At 46.9% G+C, this 20,936-nt stretch overlaps 1 protein-coding gene across 1 annotated transcript in view; it reads left to right on the top strand.

Annotated features, from left to right (window-relative positions):
• The first annotated feature begins 852 nt into the window (after positions 1-852).
• The window catches only part of GHRHR (growth hormone releasing hormone receptor), a 31,311-nt gene continuing 11,227 nt past the window's right edge, over positions 853-20,936 (top strand). Inside the window, exons 1-3 of the mRNA XM_044424987.1 lie at positions 853-1,023; positions 18,358-18,460; positions 20,747-20,854. Of these exons, the coding sequence (XP_044280922.1) occupies positions 853-1,023; positions 18,358-18,460; positions 20,747-20,854 (382 nt within the window). The remainder of the gene's footprint in view (positions 1,024-18,357; positions 18,461-20,746; positions 20,855-20,936) is intronic.

Below are 20,936 nucleotides of genomic sequence, written 5' to 3'. Positions count from 1 at the left end.
GACAAAGCAAAGCACAGAATGCTCCTTTTGAGGGCTCAGCGTGTGAGTAGCGGAGTGGCCGTAACTTTCCTTGGAAACTGACAGAGCTCCGTGTGTCCTGGGAGATCCCGATTCCTTCAGAATTAAAATGCTCTCTCTGGCTCTTCTTTTCTCTTCGGAGCATCAAGAGTTGCCAGCCTGTGCCATTTTTGAAATCTTTCCTGGCATCTCTTCTGGGAAGCAGCCAGTGGGGTTGGTTCTGAAGCTGTACAGAAAGTCTATTTTTCTGTTTGGAAAAAACGGGTGGGGGAAAGCACCTCAGACACAGTGGGAAAAGCCAGAGAGAAAAAGAATTTGACTCACTTGACATTATGAGAAGTCAAAGGAACAGCGGTTCAAAGGACTGCCCGTGTCATGCCCGTACCCATGTCTAGATTGTAACAGAATGCAGCATTTTGGTGTTGACATCACTTTGGCAAAAACTGTATATCAGAGAAGAGAAATAAGCATTTAAATAAAAAAGAAGAGAATTGAAATGTTATCCCTCTCTCTCTCTCTCTCTCTATAGATATATATATATCTTGTACCAGAGTAGATCCCGATGAGTTCAATGGAACTTACTTTCAATAAGTGGGTACAGAATTGTAACCAAAAGTTGCAATTGCATGGAAAGGTTCTTGGGAATAAGTAATCCGTGTTGGAGTTAGCAGACCCTTTCGCTGAGCCAGCATGCATGGCATCTGCAATCCAGAGGGTTGCCCAAGGTCCGCACATCCCTGCCGGGGACTAGTCAAAGCTGAACTCAGTCGGACTTACTTCTTTACAGTTAAAAAGCAATTCTGCATTGAACCTTCAGCTTCATCTTTATCTTGGATGAATGTCGATTCTTGCATAGGAATTGGCTTCCGTGAAAATCACAGGTTTGCTGAACGGTTGCACAAAGGATTTGACAAGGTTTATCTCCTGTGCTTCCAAGTTGTAGATTGCCATGACAAGGAACTGGGCAAAAGCCCCCACAGGCTGAACTTTAAGGTTCCAGGGAAGGTACGTCCTTGAGCTACCAACATGGCACAGCCTAAAGGGGGCAAGCAGGCAAGATTTCCTGCCTATATAACCAGGAAGAGTAGCTTTTCCTAGCCTGGCATTCCCCAGATATCTCATATCAGGAAAGTGTAATTATCCATGACTTTCTTTTTCTCCAAAAACACAATTTAACTGGGTTGTCTAGCTAGAAAAATAGCGATTTGGCTAACAGATGAAGGATGAGGCAGAACTCATCAAAAGGAATCCTCTGCCCTTATCCTTCCATGCCACAGGGAGGAAAACATGTGTGAAAACTCTCTGGGAGCTCAGAGTTTGTTGTTACAAGTGAAGGAGATGGCCCGGTTATCCTTGGGCATGGATATCGGACAATCTCTGTGTTCTTCAGTGTGTGAATGAGCAGTTAAGAAAAACCCATTCCTCTCTGAAAATTGCATCTCAGAGTTTTCCTGAAACTGTGAATTGGCTTTAGCAGTGGTCTCATAACAGTTGTAAGGCAATGCCATTCATTGCTGGAATGGAATTTTTCTCTCCTGCTGTACTGCAGTAAGATTTCTAAGGCAGTTTGCAAGCCAAAGCATATTATTTAAACGTCATTTTAATTGTTAACAATATTTACTTATTTATCTGGCCAGGGTGACTTCTTTTCTTTTCTTTTATAACTTTTCTTTTATAACTTCTTTTATATCGTTTATATTTTTATTTATTTTATATTATTAATTTTAATTTTATATTGTTATTTTTATATTGTATTGTATTTTATAATGTTGTAAGCCACCCCGAGGCTTCGGCAAGGGGTGGCATAGAAATGTTCTAATAATAATAATAATAATAATAATAATAATAATAATATGCACAATCAAAGCAAACTGATGTTGGAAGACTATGCCAAGCATGTCTGGGGGCTAGAGAAATAAAACACTGACCTGAAGATGCTTAACTGGGGTCACAAGCAAGAAGACCCTGAGCGGGACACGCCCCTCACCCAGGCCAACGCCTCCTTAGAAGGGTGTTTCCAATGGACTTTCTAAAAACCCCTCTTCCTAGATCTAGAATATGAAGTTAGAAATGCAGCAGGAATCAGGACTGAAAGGGATGGACAGAATGGACCATTGGTATGGCTCAATGATTCCTTGAGTCTTCGTATATTTCTAAATGGGAGATATCCAAGAAACAAAGGATTAATTTTTAAGTCCTCTAGTTTGAAATCAAAGCCAAATCCAAAACAAAGGGAAAAAGGGGCAAACATAAAGTAAAGGATGGCAATTTTCTGACATAGATCTATTCCAGACAACCTGGATATTCTATATCCACCTCTGTCTTGTATATGCAGCAAGACATATTATTAGTAAAGATTATTATGCACAAACTTCAACAAAAGCAGCCCAAACACCCATATTTTGGTTCATTCATAAACTGTAGTTAAAAACACCAACCTCGAAAGCTGAAACTGTTATTATTCTTCCAAAAATCTTAGACTTTTATTTTTCCTAAGGCCATGGAGAATCCATGGAAAATGGCAAGAAATGGGTAGATACTTAAGAGGTCCTTGTGCATCTGAAAATATGGAAGAACTTTCCATCACCTAATTTATTTGAATGATTAAGGGAAATGTTTTATCCAGACCAGTCAGTCAATAACTGAAGGATAGAGATTTGTATATTTCCCTGTAACATCAATGTTTCCCCCACATTTCTTAATCCAAACTTTCCCTTCATAATTAAGAAGATCCCAGAAAAATCTAAAGTTTTGTGTTGAAAAGCTAGAATCTATCCCATCTAGGAGAAACATAAAAAGCTGGTAATTGGGGCTTGTTTTTGTAGACATGGTTGAAGGAATAACCCACAAGAGGCACGATTCAATGAGCTGTTAATAAGGGAAAACTGAGCAATGGATTTGCAAGGTGGCAGGGTGAAATTAGATTAGCTGTGTGTGTGTCTGTGGGGGTGGGGAACATGGGGCCCATCGTAGTTCCAGAAGAAGTGCAGGCTCGGCTCCAGCCCGCCAAGAGCGGAAACAGATTCATGCAAGGGGAAAATGGGGGACTAGGCAGGCTCTGTGAATGGATAATCTAATTGCCTCTGACTGCAGAGGAATGGGCCGGCTGGTGCTTTGTTGAGTTGACACAATCTTCTCAGAAGGAGATCCTGGCCCTCGTGCATCCTGAAGACATTATGCCCACGCTAACGGGCAACCTTGCTTGCCATGTCTGAACGTGAGCTGGGGAAAAGCCACTGCAGGATACACTACCATCTTTGCTCACACCGTGGACCAACACCAGCTGGCACTGGTTGGGGTCACAATGCAACTGGACCAGAGAAGCAAGGAGGAATTTGGCGGTGCGGGTGTGGAACCCCAGATGTGAAAGCCACCCTGCATTAGGCGTGGCCGTGTGTCCTGCTTTGCGGAGGGCAGTTCTCTGAAGGGCTACTAGAGGACAGCACCATATCTGGGGGCTAGAAGATAAAGAATGACCAGCAGAGCACCTCCCCCAGTCATGATCCAGCAAGACCCAACCATTAACAGAATTTAATGAGTTAACTCATGAGTGCCAACTCTGAGGAAGGCTTGGAGGACATCAGCAACGGGGAGAAGCCTCCTCAGTGGCGGCCCCTCTGCAGCAATGGACTATTTCCCCACTGAGGCCCACCTGGGGCCAACCTTGCCCCCCTTTAGGTGCAGGGTGAAAGATGATCCTTCATTCCATGGCGTTTTAAGACACTCTAGGCTTTTTAATGGCTTGAGGGAGTACCCATCCCAGCTCCTTTACAAATCTATTCTATATAATGCATTGTTTTAGCTGGTTTAATTTGTAAGAATCCTTTTAGCTTGGAAAGTTTCATGGCATTTAACGCGGCTGTCTCTTTAATGAAGTGTGGTAAATGGGCCAAGGAGCTTTCACTATTGATTGCTGCTGTCCACTTCAGGATTCGACAGGTTGCAAACACAGGCCAAGCATCATGTTGCAACCCCCCATGGGAAAGACAGCCCACCAGTCATGTATTAATGGGGAGCCCCTGCGCTGGACTGGCATTTTCTACTTGATGATTTGGTGGCCCAACATAACAAATATAAAGGTAAAGGTCAAGGTTTCCCCTTGACGTGAAGTCCAGTCATGCCTGACTCTAGGGGGCGGTGCTCATCTCCGTTTCCCAGCCGAGGGAGCCAGCTTTTGTCTGCAGACGGTCTCCGTGCTCATGTGGCTGGCATGAGTAGGCACCGAAGTGCCCGGAACGCTGTTACCTGCTCACTGAAGTGGTACCTTTTTACCTACTTGCATTTGCATGCTTTCGAACTGCAAGGCTGGCAGGAGCTGGGACGGAGCAACGGGAACTCACCCCGTTGTGCAGATTCGAACCGGCGACCTGTCCATCAACCAGCCCAGCAGCACAGTGGTTTAAACCACTGCGCCGCCTGCAGTCCCAAACAAGTATAGAAACCAGTTAATGCTGGAATCCTAGACCTACCTACTCAAGCATAGGGTTGTGTGAGGAAGCTCTTTTGGGGGGGGGGGGGTTGGCTCCCCAGACTTGGATCCTCATTGTCATGTCTATGAGTTGGAATTGCTGGAGAACTGAGTTGCCCCAACAGCTTTGGCTGGACATGACATGGAAGAGGAAAGCTGGCCGGTTGCACCACTGCTATTCAACAAGCTTCCGAGGACTTCCTCTTGGCTTGCATCGCCAAGGAAAGAGGAAAAATTCTTAATTAAAGAATTAAATTAAAGTTAATTAAATCAATAAAGGCACATTTGGGTCTAATTCTTTTCCTTGTCTTTGCATCTAGATCTGTCTCAATAATTCGTTTTGCCAATGTAATGGTCCGTATATTCTTATACCATGCTTTCCCTGACAAATCTTTCAAAGGTTTCCGGTAGTTCACTATTAGCACATGTCCCGCTCCAAACCAACTGGAGTTGAGAGCATTTCCTCTAGTCTTCACTTTCCTTTAATTCATAGCCTGCAGAGAGCATAAAATCCATCCACGTAGGGGAAAATGGGATTATTAGTAGGAAAGTATCTGATGGACCTAATCAATATGCAAATTGGCACCACTGGGATGGTCCATTTATACCTCCCATGAAGGAGAGACATTTTTGCATAGAAACATGTCATGATGAGGAGCTACCTAAATTATACTGACTTGGCCTCATCACTTTTGGCTGTATCAGAAACAAACATAATCAGTGCATCATGATGTAGCCGGCCAAACAGGTAGATGAATTTGTTTCATGTGGAGTTTTTTGCAGAAATAAATACCTGAGAGCTAACCAGGCAATTTGAATTGTTTCCACGGCAATCTGCCCTGGGTTTGCTGCTGCATACGAAATAACTCTTTCCAGTTCTTGCAGACTCACTCCGGAGTCTTTGTGAAAGCAAAGTCGGACATTTCTCGCCTGCAGTCCCATTCAATCAAATTTCTTGGTTGTGGGGAAAGAACGGTGTGTGCATTCATACTGCACATGGGTATGCTCATTCTTCTTTTCCCTCTCTTTCTTTTTCACACACACACACACACACGCACACACACAGAGTCATAGAATAGTAGAGCTGGAAGGGGCCATGAAGGCCATCCAGTCCAACCCCCTGCTGTTGCAGAATACCCATTTACACCATCCAGCTCAGATGGATGCCCAGTTCCTTTTGAATGTCCCCAGTGTGGGAGAGCCCCCCACCCCTCCAGGCAGCTGGTCCCACTGCCGTGTTGCTCTGACAGTGAGGAAGCTTTTCCTGATGTCCAGCCTGGATCTGGTTTTCGCAACTTGAACGGATTATTCCGTGTCCTGCACTCCGGCATCAGCAGGAAGAGATCTTGACCTTCCTTTCTGTGGCAGCCTTTGAGGTCCTTATAGAGGGATATCACGTCCGCCCTCAGCCTTCTCTTCTCAAGGCTGAACATGGAGTCGATGGAGCGGGGCCACTGTGCTGCAATCCCTCCATCCCGGGAAGAGCAGAAAGCCAATCTGGCCCATCTTTCAGCCAGAAGGGGAGCAGCGGCTGGCAGCAGCCTTCCTGTTCCTGGCCAGAAAGAAGAGCCAGGGCTTCAACTGGCAGTTGCTCTTCTGGGGCTGCAGGAAGAAGGAGCCTCTGTGTGCTGGCCTGGAGAAAGAAACCCAGCCCTGACCTCTGGCCAAGGAACAGCGGCCTCATTCAAGCGATGGCACCAGCGGCAGAAATGCAGCCTGGTTCAAAGAGAGTGTAAGTGCCCGGCGAGGCCTCACCACCTGGCTGTCGCTTCACCAAGTGGGCCTCCCTGCTTGGCATCCTGCCGCCACCCTCCCCTGCCTTGCGTGCTTTGCCAGCTGAGCCTTTCCCTCCGTCTCTCTGCTGTTACGGGTGCACGCCATGCAGTGCAAATGCAGGGACCAGAGACAGCGATACAACCACAACAACAATTTTCCAGAGGTTGAGAATGTACAGTATATCTCTCCAGGCACTGTTGAACTGCAAAGTATGTCAGTCCTAGGCAGCATAGTCAAGGGTGAAGCATAGAAACATAGAAGCAGAGTGAGGCAGAAGGGGTCCCCAGGGCCATCTAGTCTGACCCTCACTCCAGCCAGCTCAGCTCATGACATGCCCACCATGTGGACGTCCAGCCTATCCTTGAACACCCACACCGATGGGGCCTCAACCACCTCCTGTGGAAGCCCATTCCATACCCTGGGTGTCCTGTCAGGAAGTACTTCCTGGCATTCAAATTGAACCTCGGTACCCTGAGCTTGGCTCCGTTGCAGCGCATCCTGCCTTCCTCTGCGGGGGAGAACAGGTCTCTACCCACCTCCGTGTGACACCCCCTCACATATATTTTATTATGTATTAATATTATGTATTGCAGTGTGCATTATATTATTGTATTAAGGTTTGTTTGATTTTGTATTGCCTAGAGTTAAATATTGTATTGCTTATTTGTACTGCTTTAATGTATTGTTGTATTTCTATGGAATATGCACTTTTTTCCTATCGTAAGCTGCCCAGGGAGCCCTATGGGCTATGGGGAGGCATACAAATGTAATAAATGAAATTCCTAGATATCACCAAGAGTTCCCCTCTGAGTCTCCTCTTCTCCAGGCTGAAAGGACCCAGTTCCCTCAGCCTCGCCTCATACGGCATCCCCTGCAAACTGGCCACCAACCCTGTGGCCCTTCGCTGCACTGGTTCCAACCTGACTACATCCTTCCTGTAATGTGGAGCCCAGAACTGAGCACAATACTCCAATTGCGGGCGCACCAGAGTCGTACAGAGTGGCAGTAATACCTCTCTCGATCTAGGTGCCACGCTTCTGGCTATACCCTCTTGACCACTGCATCACACTGCTGATGGGAGCTGTAGTCCAGCAACATCTGGCAAGCCCCATGTTCCTCATGCATACCTTAGTCTATTCAGGTGAGTGGAGAAAACCGTCAATTTCGCAGCATTCACAAATGGCCCCGAGAAGGAGGGACAAAAAGAGGCACCAGGCAAAGAGATCCTTCCCGAACCGAGTGGGGAAGAACCCGACTTATTCCCAGCCCAGCCCCTGTTCTCCGAAAAGCCACATGGGCACAGTTGTATTCCCAGAGACATTTTTCTTGGCTTTTCCTTGGTTCCCTCTGTATATGGATTGGGGGAAGGAAGGCAAATGAGCAAACCTCTCAGATAGCGAGCACGTTCCCTCTCCCCGGTTCAGGCAAGGTGGGGGGGGAGCAACCGCAGCTGCATCACGCAGGCCTCACAGCTTGAGCTGCCCCACTCGGCCCTTTCCCCCACCCACGTCGACGCTTTTTATATATGTACGGAACACCTGCTTCTAGGCAACTGCCGTTTCAAGCCATCCTTAGTCAACATTTCCCGGAATCATCAGAACCCATCTGCCCATTTTTAGACATCATTTAAAGGAAAGCGTTGCCGTCAGCTCCCTTTCCGTGTGCTCGGAGGGGAAAAGTAACAGCATGGCAGAGCATCTCCTCCAGGCACACGGTGCAAAGGATGCGCTATCGGCTCGTGTCAGCCGCACATCCAAGGAGAATCCACCTTCTTCACCATACTTGACTTCTGTAACGTGCTCTACATGGGGCTACCCTTGAAGACGGTCCGGATACTTCAATTGGTTCAGAATAGAGCTGCCAGGCTGCTGACGGGGACGGGGCGTTATGTTCACATGACTCCAGTCCTCTGTCAGCTTCACTGGCTCCCCATTGAAGTCCGGGCCCAATTCAAGGTGTTGGTTATGACCTATAAAGCCCTAAACGGCTTGGGTCCTGGTTACCTGAAGGAGCGCTTACATCCATATATGCCCAGTCGCCCCCTGAGATCAGCAGGAGAGGCCCTTCTCCTGGAGCCCTCCGTGAAAGAAATTAGGAGGGTGGCTACTCGGAGGAGGGCTTTCTCAGTGGTGGCGCCCAATCTATGGAATGCGCTGCCCAGAGAGGTCCGCCTGGCGCCGTCGTTATTTGTTTTTCGGCGCCAGGCGAAGACCTTTTTATTCAAGCGGCATTTTAACTATTAATACTATTGAATTTTATCTGGCCAGGGCGGCTTATTTTATATTGTGTGTATATTGTGTTTTAAATTATTATTAGTATTCTAATATGTATATTTTAATTTATGTGGTTTTATTTATTGTTGTAAGCCGCCCCGAGGCTTTGGCGAATGGGGCGGCATAAAAATGTTTTAATAAATAAAATAAATAATAAATACTTACCGTGCGCTGAGTATCACTCACTTTCCTTTGATGCTCAGGTCTGCCTCCATTTCGTTTGTGTTCAGGTCACGTTGGCTGACGCCTGGCAAGCACGCAGGAGGGATGCATGCCACTTGCATGACCCACGTGTTCAACTCCGAAAGGTCTCTTACTCCCTGGTGCTTTGCACATGGCAGCAGCCCAGGGGTCAGGGAGTCTGGGAAATGTAGTTTTCCCCGTGGGTCCCAGCATTCTTTGTATGGATGTCTGGGAGAGGGGAAACTGCATCTCCCAGGACTCCTGGTGCCAGGAGCTGGGTGATGGATAATTTCCAGAGCATTTCACATCCATGGAAATGTGGGCAGGTTTGCTGGGGGAAATGGCGTGTGGGATGGAGCCATGGAGCCTTCCAGAAGTGTGGCAGCCATTCTTGCCACCAGTATAAGGCCAAGTGTATGGGGAAAGGAGAAGGGGGATTGTGCGAAGTGGAAAAGGTACTGGGAACTCATGCAGCACCAAGAGGAGGGGCCATCAGACCTCTTTGCCCTCTGGTGATGCCTGAATCTGGCTCAGGATTTGTCCTGAAGTTGTCTTGCGTGCGTGCCTGCACGGAATCCTGAGTCGTTCCATATTCTGTCTCTAACTGGTGTGTGTTCCCCCATATCGTCAGTCTGAATCTGTTCGGCAGCTTCATGAAAATGAGCGACAGAATTTCATCTGAAACTTTGCTCAGGGTCGAGGGTGTGTGTGTGTGTGTGTGTGTGTGTGTGAGAGAGTTATTTCTTCCATCCCATTCCAGTTGGGATTGCAACTGCAGATAGAATGGGCATTCTCCAGAAACGCACATTTTCTGTGTTCCGTTTCCAAATGTAGGCATCCACTTGTGTTGAAGAGAGAAGGAACCCCCTTAGTTGGGGTCATGGCACCTTCAGTAAGCCGAGTCCTTCCACCCATAGAAAGCAGTTTCTGGACCCAGCTGTTGGGAGTGAGAAAGGCAGTTGCTTTTCCCACATTCTCAAGGCCTCCTCACTGGGACTCCGAGGAAGAGGAGGCCGTGGAATGTGGGCCAATTCCAGATGTTGAGATGAGAGGAGCAGAGGTGCTCATCTCAAGGCCAGACTCCCCAGACTCTGAGACTGATAAGATAGAAACTTAATCTATACAAAGTCCTATAATCTATATGAAGTCCTAGTTTCTCTAGCCAATAATAAAAAGAGTCTCAAGTTTGATAGAATTCAGTATCTTCTTTCTCCTTCAATGACAAGGTCAGTCTATCCATTTCCACACAGTCCAAGATCTTTTTTAGGATCAGTTCATTGGTGGGTGATTCTTCACTTTTCCAGAGTTGAGCAAATGCAATCCTCGCCGCAGTGATTACATGTAAAATCAAGTACATTTCTTGTTTACTAATATCAGCAGGTATAATGCCCAATAAGAAAATTTCAGGTTTAAAAGCTAAAGATTGTGTAACATTTCCTCAAGCCATTTATGTATTTTAATCCAATACTTTTTTGCATTATCACAAGTCCACCATATATGATAGAAATTACCCAATTTAAGTTTACATTTCCAACATCCATTTGACATATTTCGAAACATCTTAGCTAATCTATTTGGCAACAAATACCATCTATACAACATTTTATACAGGTTCTCTTTATACAAAGAAGCTAATGTTACCTTAATATTTCTGTCCCAGAGTTTTTGCCATTTTTCTAATTCAATATTATATCCAAAGTTTTGTGCCCACATTATCATAGTTTCCTTAACCTGTTCATCTTCCATTCTCCTATCGAGTAAAAAATTATATAGTCTTTTAATCATTTTGTCATCTGATTTAAACATCACCTGATCAAATGCTGTTAAGTCCTTATAAAAACCCCACCTTTTATAGTCTTTAGCATATCTCGATTGTATCTGCACCTTATGCCACCAAGAGATATTAGATCCTTGTTCTTGTGTTTCTTGATTCAATTTCAATCCTCCATCCTTATCCAAAATGTCATCATACCTTATGATCCCTTCAAAGTTCAATGTATTTGGATATACCAAAGCTTCCATAGGTGAAAGCCATCTTGGTAATTCATTATGCAATTTTATCTTTAACTTTTCTCACACCGACATTAATGTTTTTCTAATATAGTGACTTAAAAAAGAGCCATGTAGCTTAGCCTTTTCGTACCACATATAAGCATCCAGCCCATTTGCAGATCATGCCCTTCAAGATACAAGATTGTCTTATTTCTTAAAGTTATCCACTCTTTTAGCCATGTTAACACAGAAGCTTGATAGTACAGCATCCAGTCAGGGAGACCAAAGCCCCCATTCTCTTTAGCCTCTTGAAGTATTTTTAATTTAATTGGGGACCGACCATACTCTTAAGGCGAGTTCCTAGAGGTAAATACTAGAATGGGTTCGATGAACTGCTCTGTGCAAGCTCAGAGATTCATTCTGTGTGTTTGCGCTTCTGGAAACTGCTTTGGTCAATAAAGAACATTTTGCCAGAAAGGACTGTGGCTTTGAGTGTGCAAAGAGAGGAACCGTAAGATCACGACACCGACCTGGAGCTGGGTGAATGGCAGCAAGCAATCAACAACCAGCTGGCAAATGTCACAGTCATTTAAACACAGACCTCTAAAATTTCAGCCCAGCTCTTTGTACCAGCACCCCCAGCCTGGTGCCCCCTCACATATGGTTTGGGTTACAACTCCCAGCATCCTTGGCTGGAGCACATGGAATTTAGTCTATGACACCTGTAGGGGAGCGGACTGGGGGAAGCTCACTTTATCCGCTACACCACACTGGCCGATAAGGTAGCCCAGACAATCCTGCTGCCTTCTGCAGGTGTCTCTGGGCTGAATGGATTTAGATGACTTAACCAAGCCTGCTTTCATGATGCTTTTTAAACTGACCATCTCTTGTTGGCAGCAAGTGGCAGATTTCTCAGAACGTGTGGCACAGAGACACAGGTAGAAGACCAATCACAGCAGAGAGAATTATTAATAAGATCGAGTCTCTTCGCCTGCCCCCGTCCACCCCCAACTCCCCCTGAATCATCTTGGTCATCCATGTGCCAAAAGGCAAAGCCACAGATCAGCAACAGGGAGCAGAGCAAAGGGGGATTTTCCAAGTGGGGAATTTCTCCGTTTCCTGAACATGAATTCCAGACACCTCCGGAGCTGTTGCATCCTCTTTTTCACGTTGCTGACTTCGTCATCCCTTGTAAGTATGCTTTTCAAAAGATTTCCTTGTGTTGTTTTTGCAGATTTGTGTGCTTCTGTCAAAAAGAGAGGCTCGTGCAGGTGGGACTTGGATTTTTTCTTTCAGTGCATGTCGATCGCTCTGCAGAGAGGCATTCTAGGTGGTTTCTTCCAGCGGCCAAGTTATGCCTTTTAATTGGGTGCATTTTCGGTGAATCAGATCTATATCATTGAGCTTGCTAATTTCACTTTCCAGAAGCATTTGAGATCAGAGGAACAACCGGGGAGGGGATTTCCTGCCCCAAGGTCCTTATAGGCTCGTTCTGACATAATGGCAGGGCTTGGAAAACGGTGTGTCAGGATGGACAGGGGGCTGTGAAATATCTGTTCATAAAGGATCCCTGAGAGAAGAAGGGGAGGTCATGGGGATTTTGCTGTTCATGAAGAACCTCCAATTGCCAGCATTTCCAGGGTGGGTTGCTAAAGATGGTTGCCTGAAAACCTGGAGAGATGCTGCCAGTCCGTGTTGGCAACACTGAGCTAGATAAGAGCAGCCCTGTTGGATGAGACCAGTCCATATGCTGTCCACCCAGCTGCTTGCAGGAAATACACACAGATGACCTACAGTAGCTACCCCATGGGAGGTGGTTGAAGCCCCATCGGTGCGGGTGTTCAAGGATAGGCTGGACATGCACATGGCGGGCATGCCATGAGTGGAGCCGGCTGGAGCCGGGGGTCAGACTAGATGGCCCTGGAGGACCCTTCTGACTCATTGTTTCTATGTGTCTATGTTCCATGTTCCCCAGCAACCGCCTAGGTGGAGCAATGCTCCAATTTGGAGCAAGGAACTTCAGCTGCTCATATGCTTCAGGGCTGAAGGGTCCGTGGGAGAGTACCTGTTTTGCCTGGAGAAAGTCCTGGGTTCCACTCCAGGAAGCAGCCCTGCATGAGACCCTGGAGAGCTTCTGACCCTCAGTATTGGCAGAACTGAGCCCCCGGAGTAGCGGTTTGACTCCGTTTTAAGCATCATCCCTTACTCTTATATCGATGGGTTTCCAAGATTCTGCTTAATATGATTCGGTCAGACTCTCTTGCCTCCATATCAGAGCCACACCATTTCTGCTGAGCTTGTTGTGTCCAGAGTATAACACGTTTGAGTTTGTCAGGCTGAAATTCCCCATTCCCATCCACATCGGCTTGCCCACAGCGGTTACTGCAGTGCTGAAGCTTTCCGTTCCTGGCTTTATGGTTTTCAGTTTCCTCGATTCATTCTTCTCATGTTCCAAGTTCCAGCGGGACGTGTTGCGCAGCATCGGGGTTTCCTTTCACCTCCATCCCTCTTGTCCGCTGCACTTCCTTCTGGCGTTGAGCTAGTTGCATCATTCACTACGAGAGCATCCGAACTTGTCCTTCGCCTTTCCCGCTAGCTTGGCATGTGTCTCCCAACCTGGGGACTCATATTCTGCCTCATTTTGTACTGACATTGTTTTAGCTGTTAGATTGTTTACTTAAATGCTGTATATTAGCAATATATTCATTCATTCATTCATTCATTCATTCATTCATTCATTTAAACAACTTATATGCTGCCCCATCGCATGAGCCTCGGGGCAGCTTACAATCATAAAATCATCAAATAATTAAAATACATAGAATAAAATACAGAAAATAAAATAGAATAGAATAGTGGACCCAGCCTGGTCAATTTGAAATAAACCATTAACAGTTAAAATAGCGTTTAAATAAAATAGTATACATACTATGCTAAGGGTTAGGGTTAGATAGAAAAATACTATTGATGTAGATATTGATATTAAAACAGCACCTATTTCTGCATAAAAAGGGATGCAGAAGGGTATTTGGGAGGCATGGAATTCCCCACCAGGACCTCTGCTGGCTAAATAATGTAACAGACACCACATGTTATAGTCCTCCCCTGTTCTAGGAGAGGCATCGTTTCCCAGGTGGAGAAACGCATTTGGGTAGCACTGGAAGGACCCCCCTTTCAGAACGGGGCCATTCTCTGTGCCGAAGCGTGATGCCTTGGTGGGCACCAGAGGGACCCCTCCTCTTCCCAGTGCTGGCCCTTCAGCTGCATCCCTCCAGTCGGAGACCCGCCACTGCTGCTCCACCCAGGGAAGGGCGACTGGCATGAAGGCAGGGGGGTTCTTGCCATTCCTGAATGCCTAGCATTCCATCCAGGGCTGGAGTTCATCCAGAAGGGGGCATGGAGGCCAAGCCAACCTGCTGGAAGAACCTTAGGCGTCTGTGGCTGGATGGGGTGTGCATGTGGAGGGACGGATCCAGCTCACGGGCTGGTGGTCCTGCACTCTTGTTTCATAAGGTTCTTAAGCCTCAAACTTGGTGTAGAATGGCAGGAGATTGTGCTATACCCATCAGGCCATTTAATTCTGCATTGTCTGCACTGACTGACTGAGACTCTCTGGGGTGTCTTTTCCGGCCCTAGCCTACCCTGCAGATGCCAGAGCTCGAAACCAAGGCCACTCACATGCAAAACAGAATCGTAGAAAGAAACAGTCGGAAGGGGCCCAGGAGGCCTTCAGGTCCAACCACCTGCAGTCTCCCATCCAGGTTTCAACCTGGCCCGACCTTGCTTAGCTTCCAAGATTGAGCCATGGCCCTTCCATGGAGGACAGAGAGCCAGAAGGTGCAGGCCATCCACAGAGTAAATACAGGACCCGTGTGCCTGGCAGGTGGGACAACCAGCCCAAGGGGAGCCCTGCTCCTGTGGAGCTTGCGTGGGTCCTTCAAAGGACTCGGAACAGCTCCCCTGGTTTGCCAGGCAGCCTCCAGTCCAGGTATTGACCACGCTTGCAGTGTGCTTGTTCCAGCTCCAGTGGATGATTAAGAAATTAAATCAAAAGGAGGTCAAACTGACCTACTTGCACAAGCGCTTAACTGGCTGCCTGTTTAATCAAGTTTCCCTGCATGTTCCACCCCCGGGCTGAGTCATTTTGTCGGCTAAACTGCCTTTTCTGGTTCCATCGCTGTGGCTGAGCCGCTTCGGAGCCAGCCCCCTTGCAAACCCACCTTGGGTTAAAGTCATGGCTGGAATCATTGCTTTCAATGGGATAGGTGGCACTGAAGAACTCAACCCGCTTGTGGTTGTGCAGCTTTGGTGGACCTCAGCGCCGTGAGAGTCAAAGGTGGGCTGAATCGGAGGTTCTTTAATGGCTTCTACTTTGAAAGTGGGCCGTGAGACACACCCTAAAAAAGCAGAAAAACTGCATGTGGATATACATTCAAAGGCAGAGAAATCGGCATGAAATAAAGCTGTACGTTTGCAGAAACGGCAGCTGCATTTTACATCTTTCGGCCCTGTCTGGGGCCAATTTCTCTGCCTTAAAAATGCACATCACGGCTTACTTTGAAAGCGGCAGACGTCCTGCTGGCTAAATTCACGCTGAAGCAAGTTGCCAGCAATGGTGGGCAGGTGGGCTCACATCCAGCGGGTGGCTGGGCCAAAAGGACAGGGTTGAGCCCCCCAAGCAGATGCCTCACACATCTCCCAAGCTGCGGATTCTGCCTTGAGCTCCTGCCTTTAATCAGGAGCCAAAATATGGCGCACCTTTTCTAGGGAGGCCCACCTGGCACCTGCTTTGCCGATTTCTAACTCCAGGCCAAGAGCTTTTATTCTCCCAGACTAATTTTTGCAATTGCCACTTGCTTCATTCTCAGAACATGCAACACAGTAGATTAAAATAACAATCTCTTTCCAGCCAGTTGCTGTTCTCTTTCCACGCTGAGCATTACTTTTAAAGTAATGCTTTTTAATATGTGTTTATTACTGGTTTTTAATACTGGCTGGACTGCTTTTGTTTCAATTGGATATTTCACTGTCAACCAGTGTAGCATACTGGTTGAACTGGGGCCTGGGAGATCCATGGGCCAGGCCCCTCTCAGTCATGAAGCTCACTGGAGAGCATTGGGCCAGTTGCTCGGTCTCAAGCGAATCTACCTCACAGGGTTGTTGTTACGAAAATAAAATGAGAGGGGGAGAGCCTTGTAAACTGTGTTGGTTTCCTTGCAAGAGGAAGAAAGATGGGGAATATATGAGAAAACTGAGGCTGTCCTACTTCATGAGAAGGCAAAACTCTCCAAGGAAGACAATCAGGGAAAATTGGAGGCAGAAAATGAAGAGAAAGACCCAGTCTGAAATCGATGGGCTCCAGCAAGGAAACGACAGGTGGGAATTGACAAGAGCTGAGCGGGGCTGTCCTGGTCAGGACCTGCTGGAGAGCTTTTGTGCATAAGCTGGAGATGACTAGATGGCACATAACCGCAACAGCAGCAACATTCTGACAGCTCCGGCTATAGAGGAACTCATTCTCTGAGGGTTGTTTAGGAAGAAAGTTGTCAATTGTCAACTCGGCTTCACAAGACTCCTTTGCAGAGGAACCCCGCACCCCAAATCAACCAATAAGCCCCACATTGTTTCAGCAGATGCAGAAAATTGCTGGACTGTTACGGATCTCGGGGTGGTGTGGCGTGGAAGCCCGTGGGAATGAGGTACCTTGGAAGGACCCTTCCCAGGAAGACTCCGTCCTGCTACATTTCTCTAATCACCATTTCGATTTTGATGGGAAAGGGGGAAGGATTGCTTTCTGCACTCTGCGTGACCTCCCAAGAGGGAGCCGTGAAGAGATCGCCACATGTTGCTGAATATTTATCCCTCTGGTGTGGAAACAAGATGCGTAGAATAAACCCGCCACCTGTTCCGCAGGTCAATTTCACCATGTTTTGATCTTTCTGGGTTCATTTCTCCTCTTCCTACCGCCCGTGAAAGAGAACAAATCAATAGCTCGTAACATTCTGCCATGAATAGGGAAGAGAAAAGGGAGCAGAGCACAGAAGCCAAAAGGAGGAGGATATTCATGGTCCTTTGAAGCGAATTCACGTCATATGTTCTGTACAGGTCTGATTTGGTGGTTGCATTATAGCCCCTTGGCTAAAATGAATCGATTTTCCCAACATGGAGCGGTGTAGCTTTGAGGGATGGATTGATCTCAGGATAAAGCTTTTGCAAACTTGATGGAATGAAAGGCTGGCCTCTGCGGATGTGTGGGCCCCTGGATTATGCTCCAGAGATGTGCAGTGCTGAGCCATTCTTGTGTAAGAGTTGCGAGATATTGCCCAGTTGTGATGGTCTTTTGTGTGCATCTTTTCTACCCTGCTTCAGAGATCAGTTGTGTATGTTCTTCATGTTTTGGTAAGAAAATAGATGAACGTGCTTTGAATTGCCATGAAAACATTGCAAAGTTGGGAGGGATGCCCATTATTGACTAAGTCCCGGGGTGTTGACTTTTCCCTGTTGCTTCCTTTCTGTCAAATTTCTCCCTTGTGATCTGATTAATCTTATGGGAACACCAGATAGCAACCGGCAAGGGACCCTTCCAAGCCTTCGTTCTGGTCAGAATGTGCGTGCATGAGGAGGAGACAGGCCTTGCTCTAACCTATCAATATTCAGGACAAATTACGATATCTTTTTGCACCAGTATCCCAGCCCCCACCGCCGTTCATGCTCCGTTGCTGTTAGAGATCCACAAACAGCAAGGAAAGTCAGGATCCTGGATCAGGATTTTTGGGAAGTCCGTAGGGATGGGAGAGAAATCTGCTCAGTTTGCATTTTAATGCTGACCTACTATGCTCCTTAAGCTGAACCGCCGTGCAAACCCAGGCTTGGCGACCCTTCAAAATTCAGGCTTCTCCAAATTTGACAGTGAAATTCTGCAATCATAAAAATCATGATTGTATATATGTCAGGGATAATAACATTAAAACTTCATTTATTGGGGAAAATGGAAAGAAAATGGTGGTATTAGGAGAAAGGTGGACAAAAATGCTTCTGAATGTCAGTGTGAGCTTGAAAAAAAATTGACAGTGCAAGATGAGCCAGATTTAAGATGGGGGGAAATGAGAAGCTGAATGAAACCCACACTGATAAATGTGTGCATCCTTAAGTTGTGTGTGTGCAATGAGGATGTGTATGTTCACGGTCCCCAACTACCAGTGTGAGATGAGTCCTCCGGGACTGAAAAAGTTGGGCATTCAAGTCTATCGCATGCCACAACACAAGAACAAGTCACCATGCAAAATAAAGATAATGTCATTATGAATTGTGGGCTCTGAATACCAAGAGCACCAGAACTGAGTCACAGAATAAATATTAAAGGCTATCTGCTTATTGATGGTTGAATAATAGAGCAATCATGAACCCATACATGCTCAACAGAGGGGAAAGAAGAGGATCTATCTATCTATCTATCTATCTATCTATCTATCTATCTATCTATCTATCATCTCTACTCCACCCCCCACCACCATCTCTGATGACAGGAATGCAAAGTAGCACCTTTGTGATCTAATTGTATGAAAATTAAATGAGGAAACGGTTCCTAGGGAGAAAAGCAGCAAGGTGTCCATTCATCCGGCCCATTTCTCTCGCCCTCGCTTCCAGGGTCAAGCACAGTCTCGTCCCGAGTGCGATTTCATCATGGAGTGGAAGCAAAATGAGAGCAATTGCTTAAGGGAGATTGATCAGCATGTGAATGCAACGGCAGGTACCCTTGGGGCAAGGTGTTTGGGGAATGGGAAACTGGAGGGTGTGTGGGGTGGGGAAGTCACAGAGAGAGAGAGAGAGAGAGAGAGAGAGAGAGAGAGAGAGACTTTATTTCCATAGAATTACAGACCAGGAGTAAAGAATCCCATTCACTTTGAGGGCCAAATTCCATTCTGCAAAATCTTGCGGGGGCTGCATTCTAGAGCTGGGTTTATTATTTATTTATATATTTATTTCGGTAACTTCAATGACACCCCATTTGTCGAAGCCTTGGGGCGGCTCACAAACATAAATAAATAACATCCTATAAAACAATATAATTTAACAGTGTAAATTAAGTCACCCTGGCCAAAAGAACAAGAATAAAATAAATAAATAATATTAACAATTAAAATAACGTTTGAATAAAAAGGTCTTGGCCTGGCGCCGAAAAACAAATGACGATGGCGCCAGGCGGACCTCTCTGGGGAGCGCATTCCATAGATTGGGCGCCACCGCAGAGAAGGCCCTCCTCCGGGTACTCACCCTCCTAATGTCCTTCACGGAGGGTTCCCGGAGGAGGGCCTCTCCCACAGATCTCGAGGGGCGGGCGGGCATGTATTCAGAGCATTTGTATGCTGTCCCATCGCATAGCCTCAAACAGACTGTGCAACCTTTGGGTTGAGCCCCAAACAGACACAGCAACAATGAAACAAACAGACACACAAATGCACAGACAACGCAGGGTATTGCAGCTTAAAGTCCTTACTGCCAGTGGCTGCATAAATATTAGGAAGGGCAGCTCAGCCTTTCTAAGACAGGAGAAAGAACTGCAGCAAAACCTGGAGTACCCAAGACGATCAATGGCTGGGGGGGAAAGGGGTTAATCCCAGGGAACATGTGGGGCTTTCTGAGAACTCCGAGGGCCAGTGCAACGTGTGCTTGCAAGCACACACCCAGACAATCTTTAGTTCTATATTCTGCTCGGAAGATGTGTAATCGACGTTAGGATACTGCAGCATGAGCTGCAGTTGGCTCCCTTTGTTTAACTTTCGTGACGGACTGGGCAGGTAGGATGCCTCATGGACAACCTCGGTGATCCTGGGTTTGTAGTCCCCTTCTGATGTATTTACTGCAGTGCTACGTAGGAACAGGCTTGCGTACTGTCCGGGCAGTGCAAATGGCCAAAATGGGCCTTCCTGGCTGGGTAAACTGCGGACACCATATTAAAGGTCAAGGTTTCCCCTTGACGTGAAGTCCAGTCATGCCAGACTCTAGGGGGCGGTGCTCGTCTCCCTTTCCCAGCCAAGGGAGCCAGCGTTTGTCTGCAGACAGTCTCCGTGCTCATGTGGCCGGCATGGCTAAACACCGAAGTGCACGGAATGCTGTTACCTGCCCACCGAAGTGGTACCTTTTCATCTACTTGCATTTGCATGCTTTCGAGCTGCAAGGTTGGCAGGAGCTGGGACGGAGCAACAGGAGCTCACCCCGTTGTGCAGATTTGAACCGGCGACCTTTCGATCTACCAGCCCAGCAGCACAGTAGTTTAAGCCACTGCGCCACCTGCAGTCCCTGGACGCTCGTGAAGTAGTGCCTGTTATGCTATAAAGGGGAGATCCTGTTAAGTGTCAGACTAGATGGCCCTGGAGGCCCCTTCTGACTCGCTCTGTTTCTACGTTTCTAAGTGATGTGACTGCAGACCAGGCAAATGCTATTTCGGGCTGCTTTTGAGCTGTATCACCTCCAAATCCCATGCAGTAGTAGTTTCCTGTTCCTCAGCAGTGGTCAGACCTCACCGATTCATTCTGGCTGCAAATTAAAACCTATATTGAACATTATTAAAATATCGTTTAAATAAAAAGGTCTTACGCTGGCACCGAAAAACAAATAACGACTAAAGTAAAAAAACAAATTTAGTCTTTGGAGCTGGGACAGAGCAACGGGAACTCACCCCGTTGTGCAGATTCAAACCGGCGACCTTTCGATCTACCAGCCCAGCAGCACAGCGGTTTAAACCACTGCGCCACCTGCGGTCCCTATTAGACAAATCCAAACAGGGCCTGCATTTTGACAGCCAAAATAATCAGACCCTTGAGGGTTATCCTGAGTGCTGGGTTCATATACCCGTGCAAACGAAAGACAGAATGCACAAATGCTGGCACTTGTGCTATTAACAGTGGCCTTTCACAAGCAGATCTTGGTGATAACGCAGAGTGAGACTCGCTCAAGCGGTTGGTGGGGCACAATTTGTCCAGGAGTGGGGGAGAGGAAGTACATTTTCAACAGCCATTTTAACTCCCTTTGCGAGGTTGCAAGAGGATATGGGACCAGGTTCTGTGCTGGCCGGATGCAAACCCTGGACAAACACTCACTTTTACCTGCCCGGGCATCTTCTTCCATTTCACACAGCAACCAGGTAAGGAGGATGGTGGCACAGGGGAACGGGGAGGGCTTTGTTTTTTTATGTTTGCTTTTTATTTTTGGTTCTCCGTTGCAGT

This window comes from Varanus komodoensis, unplaced genomic scaffold (genome assembly GCF_004798865.1).
Source record: "Varanus komodoensis strain SLA01 unplaced genomic scaffold, ASM479886v1 scaffold15, whole genome shotgun sequence".
Taxonomy (NCBI): domain Eukaryota; kingdom Metazoa; phylum Chordata; class Lepidosauria; order Squamata; family Varanidae; genus Varanus; species Varanus komodoensis.
Note: the sequence above shows the minus strand (reverse complement) of the source record. Positions and strands in the feature narration are given on the sequence as shown.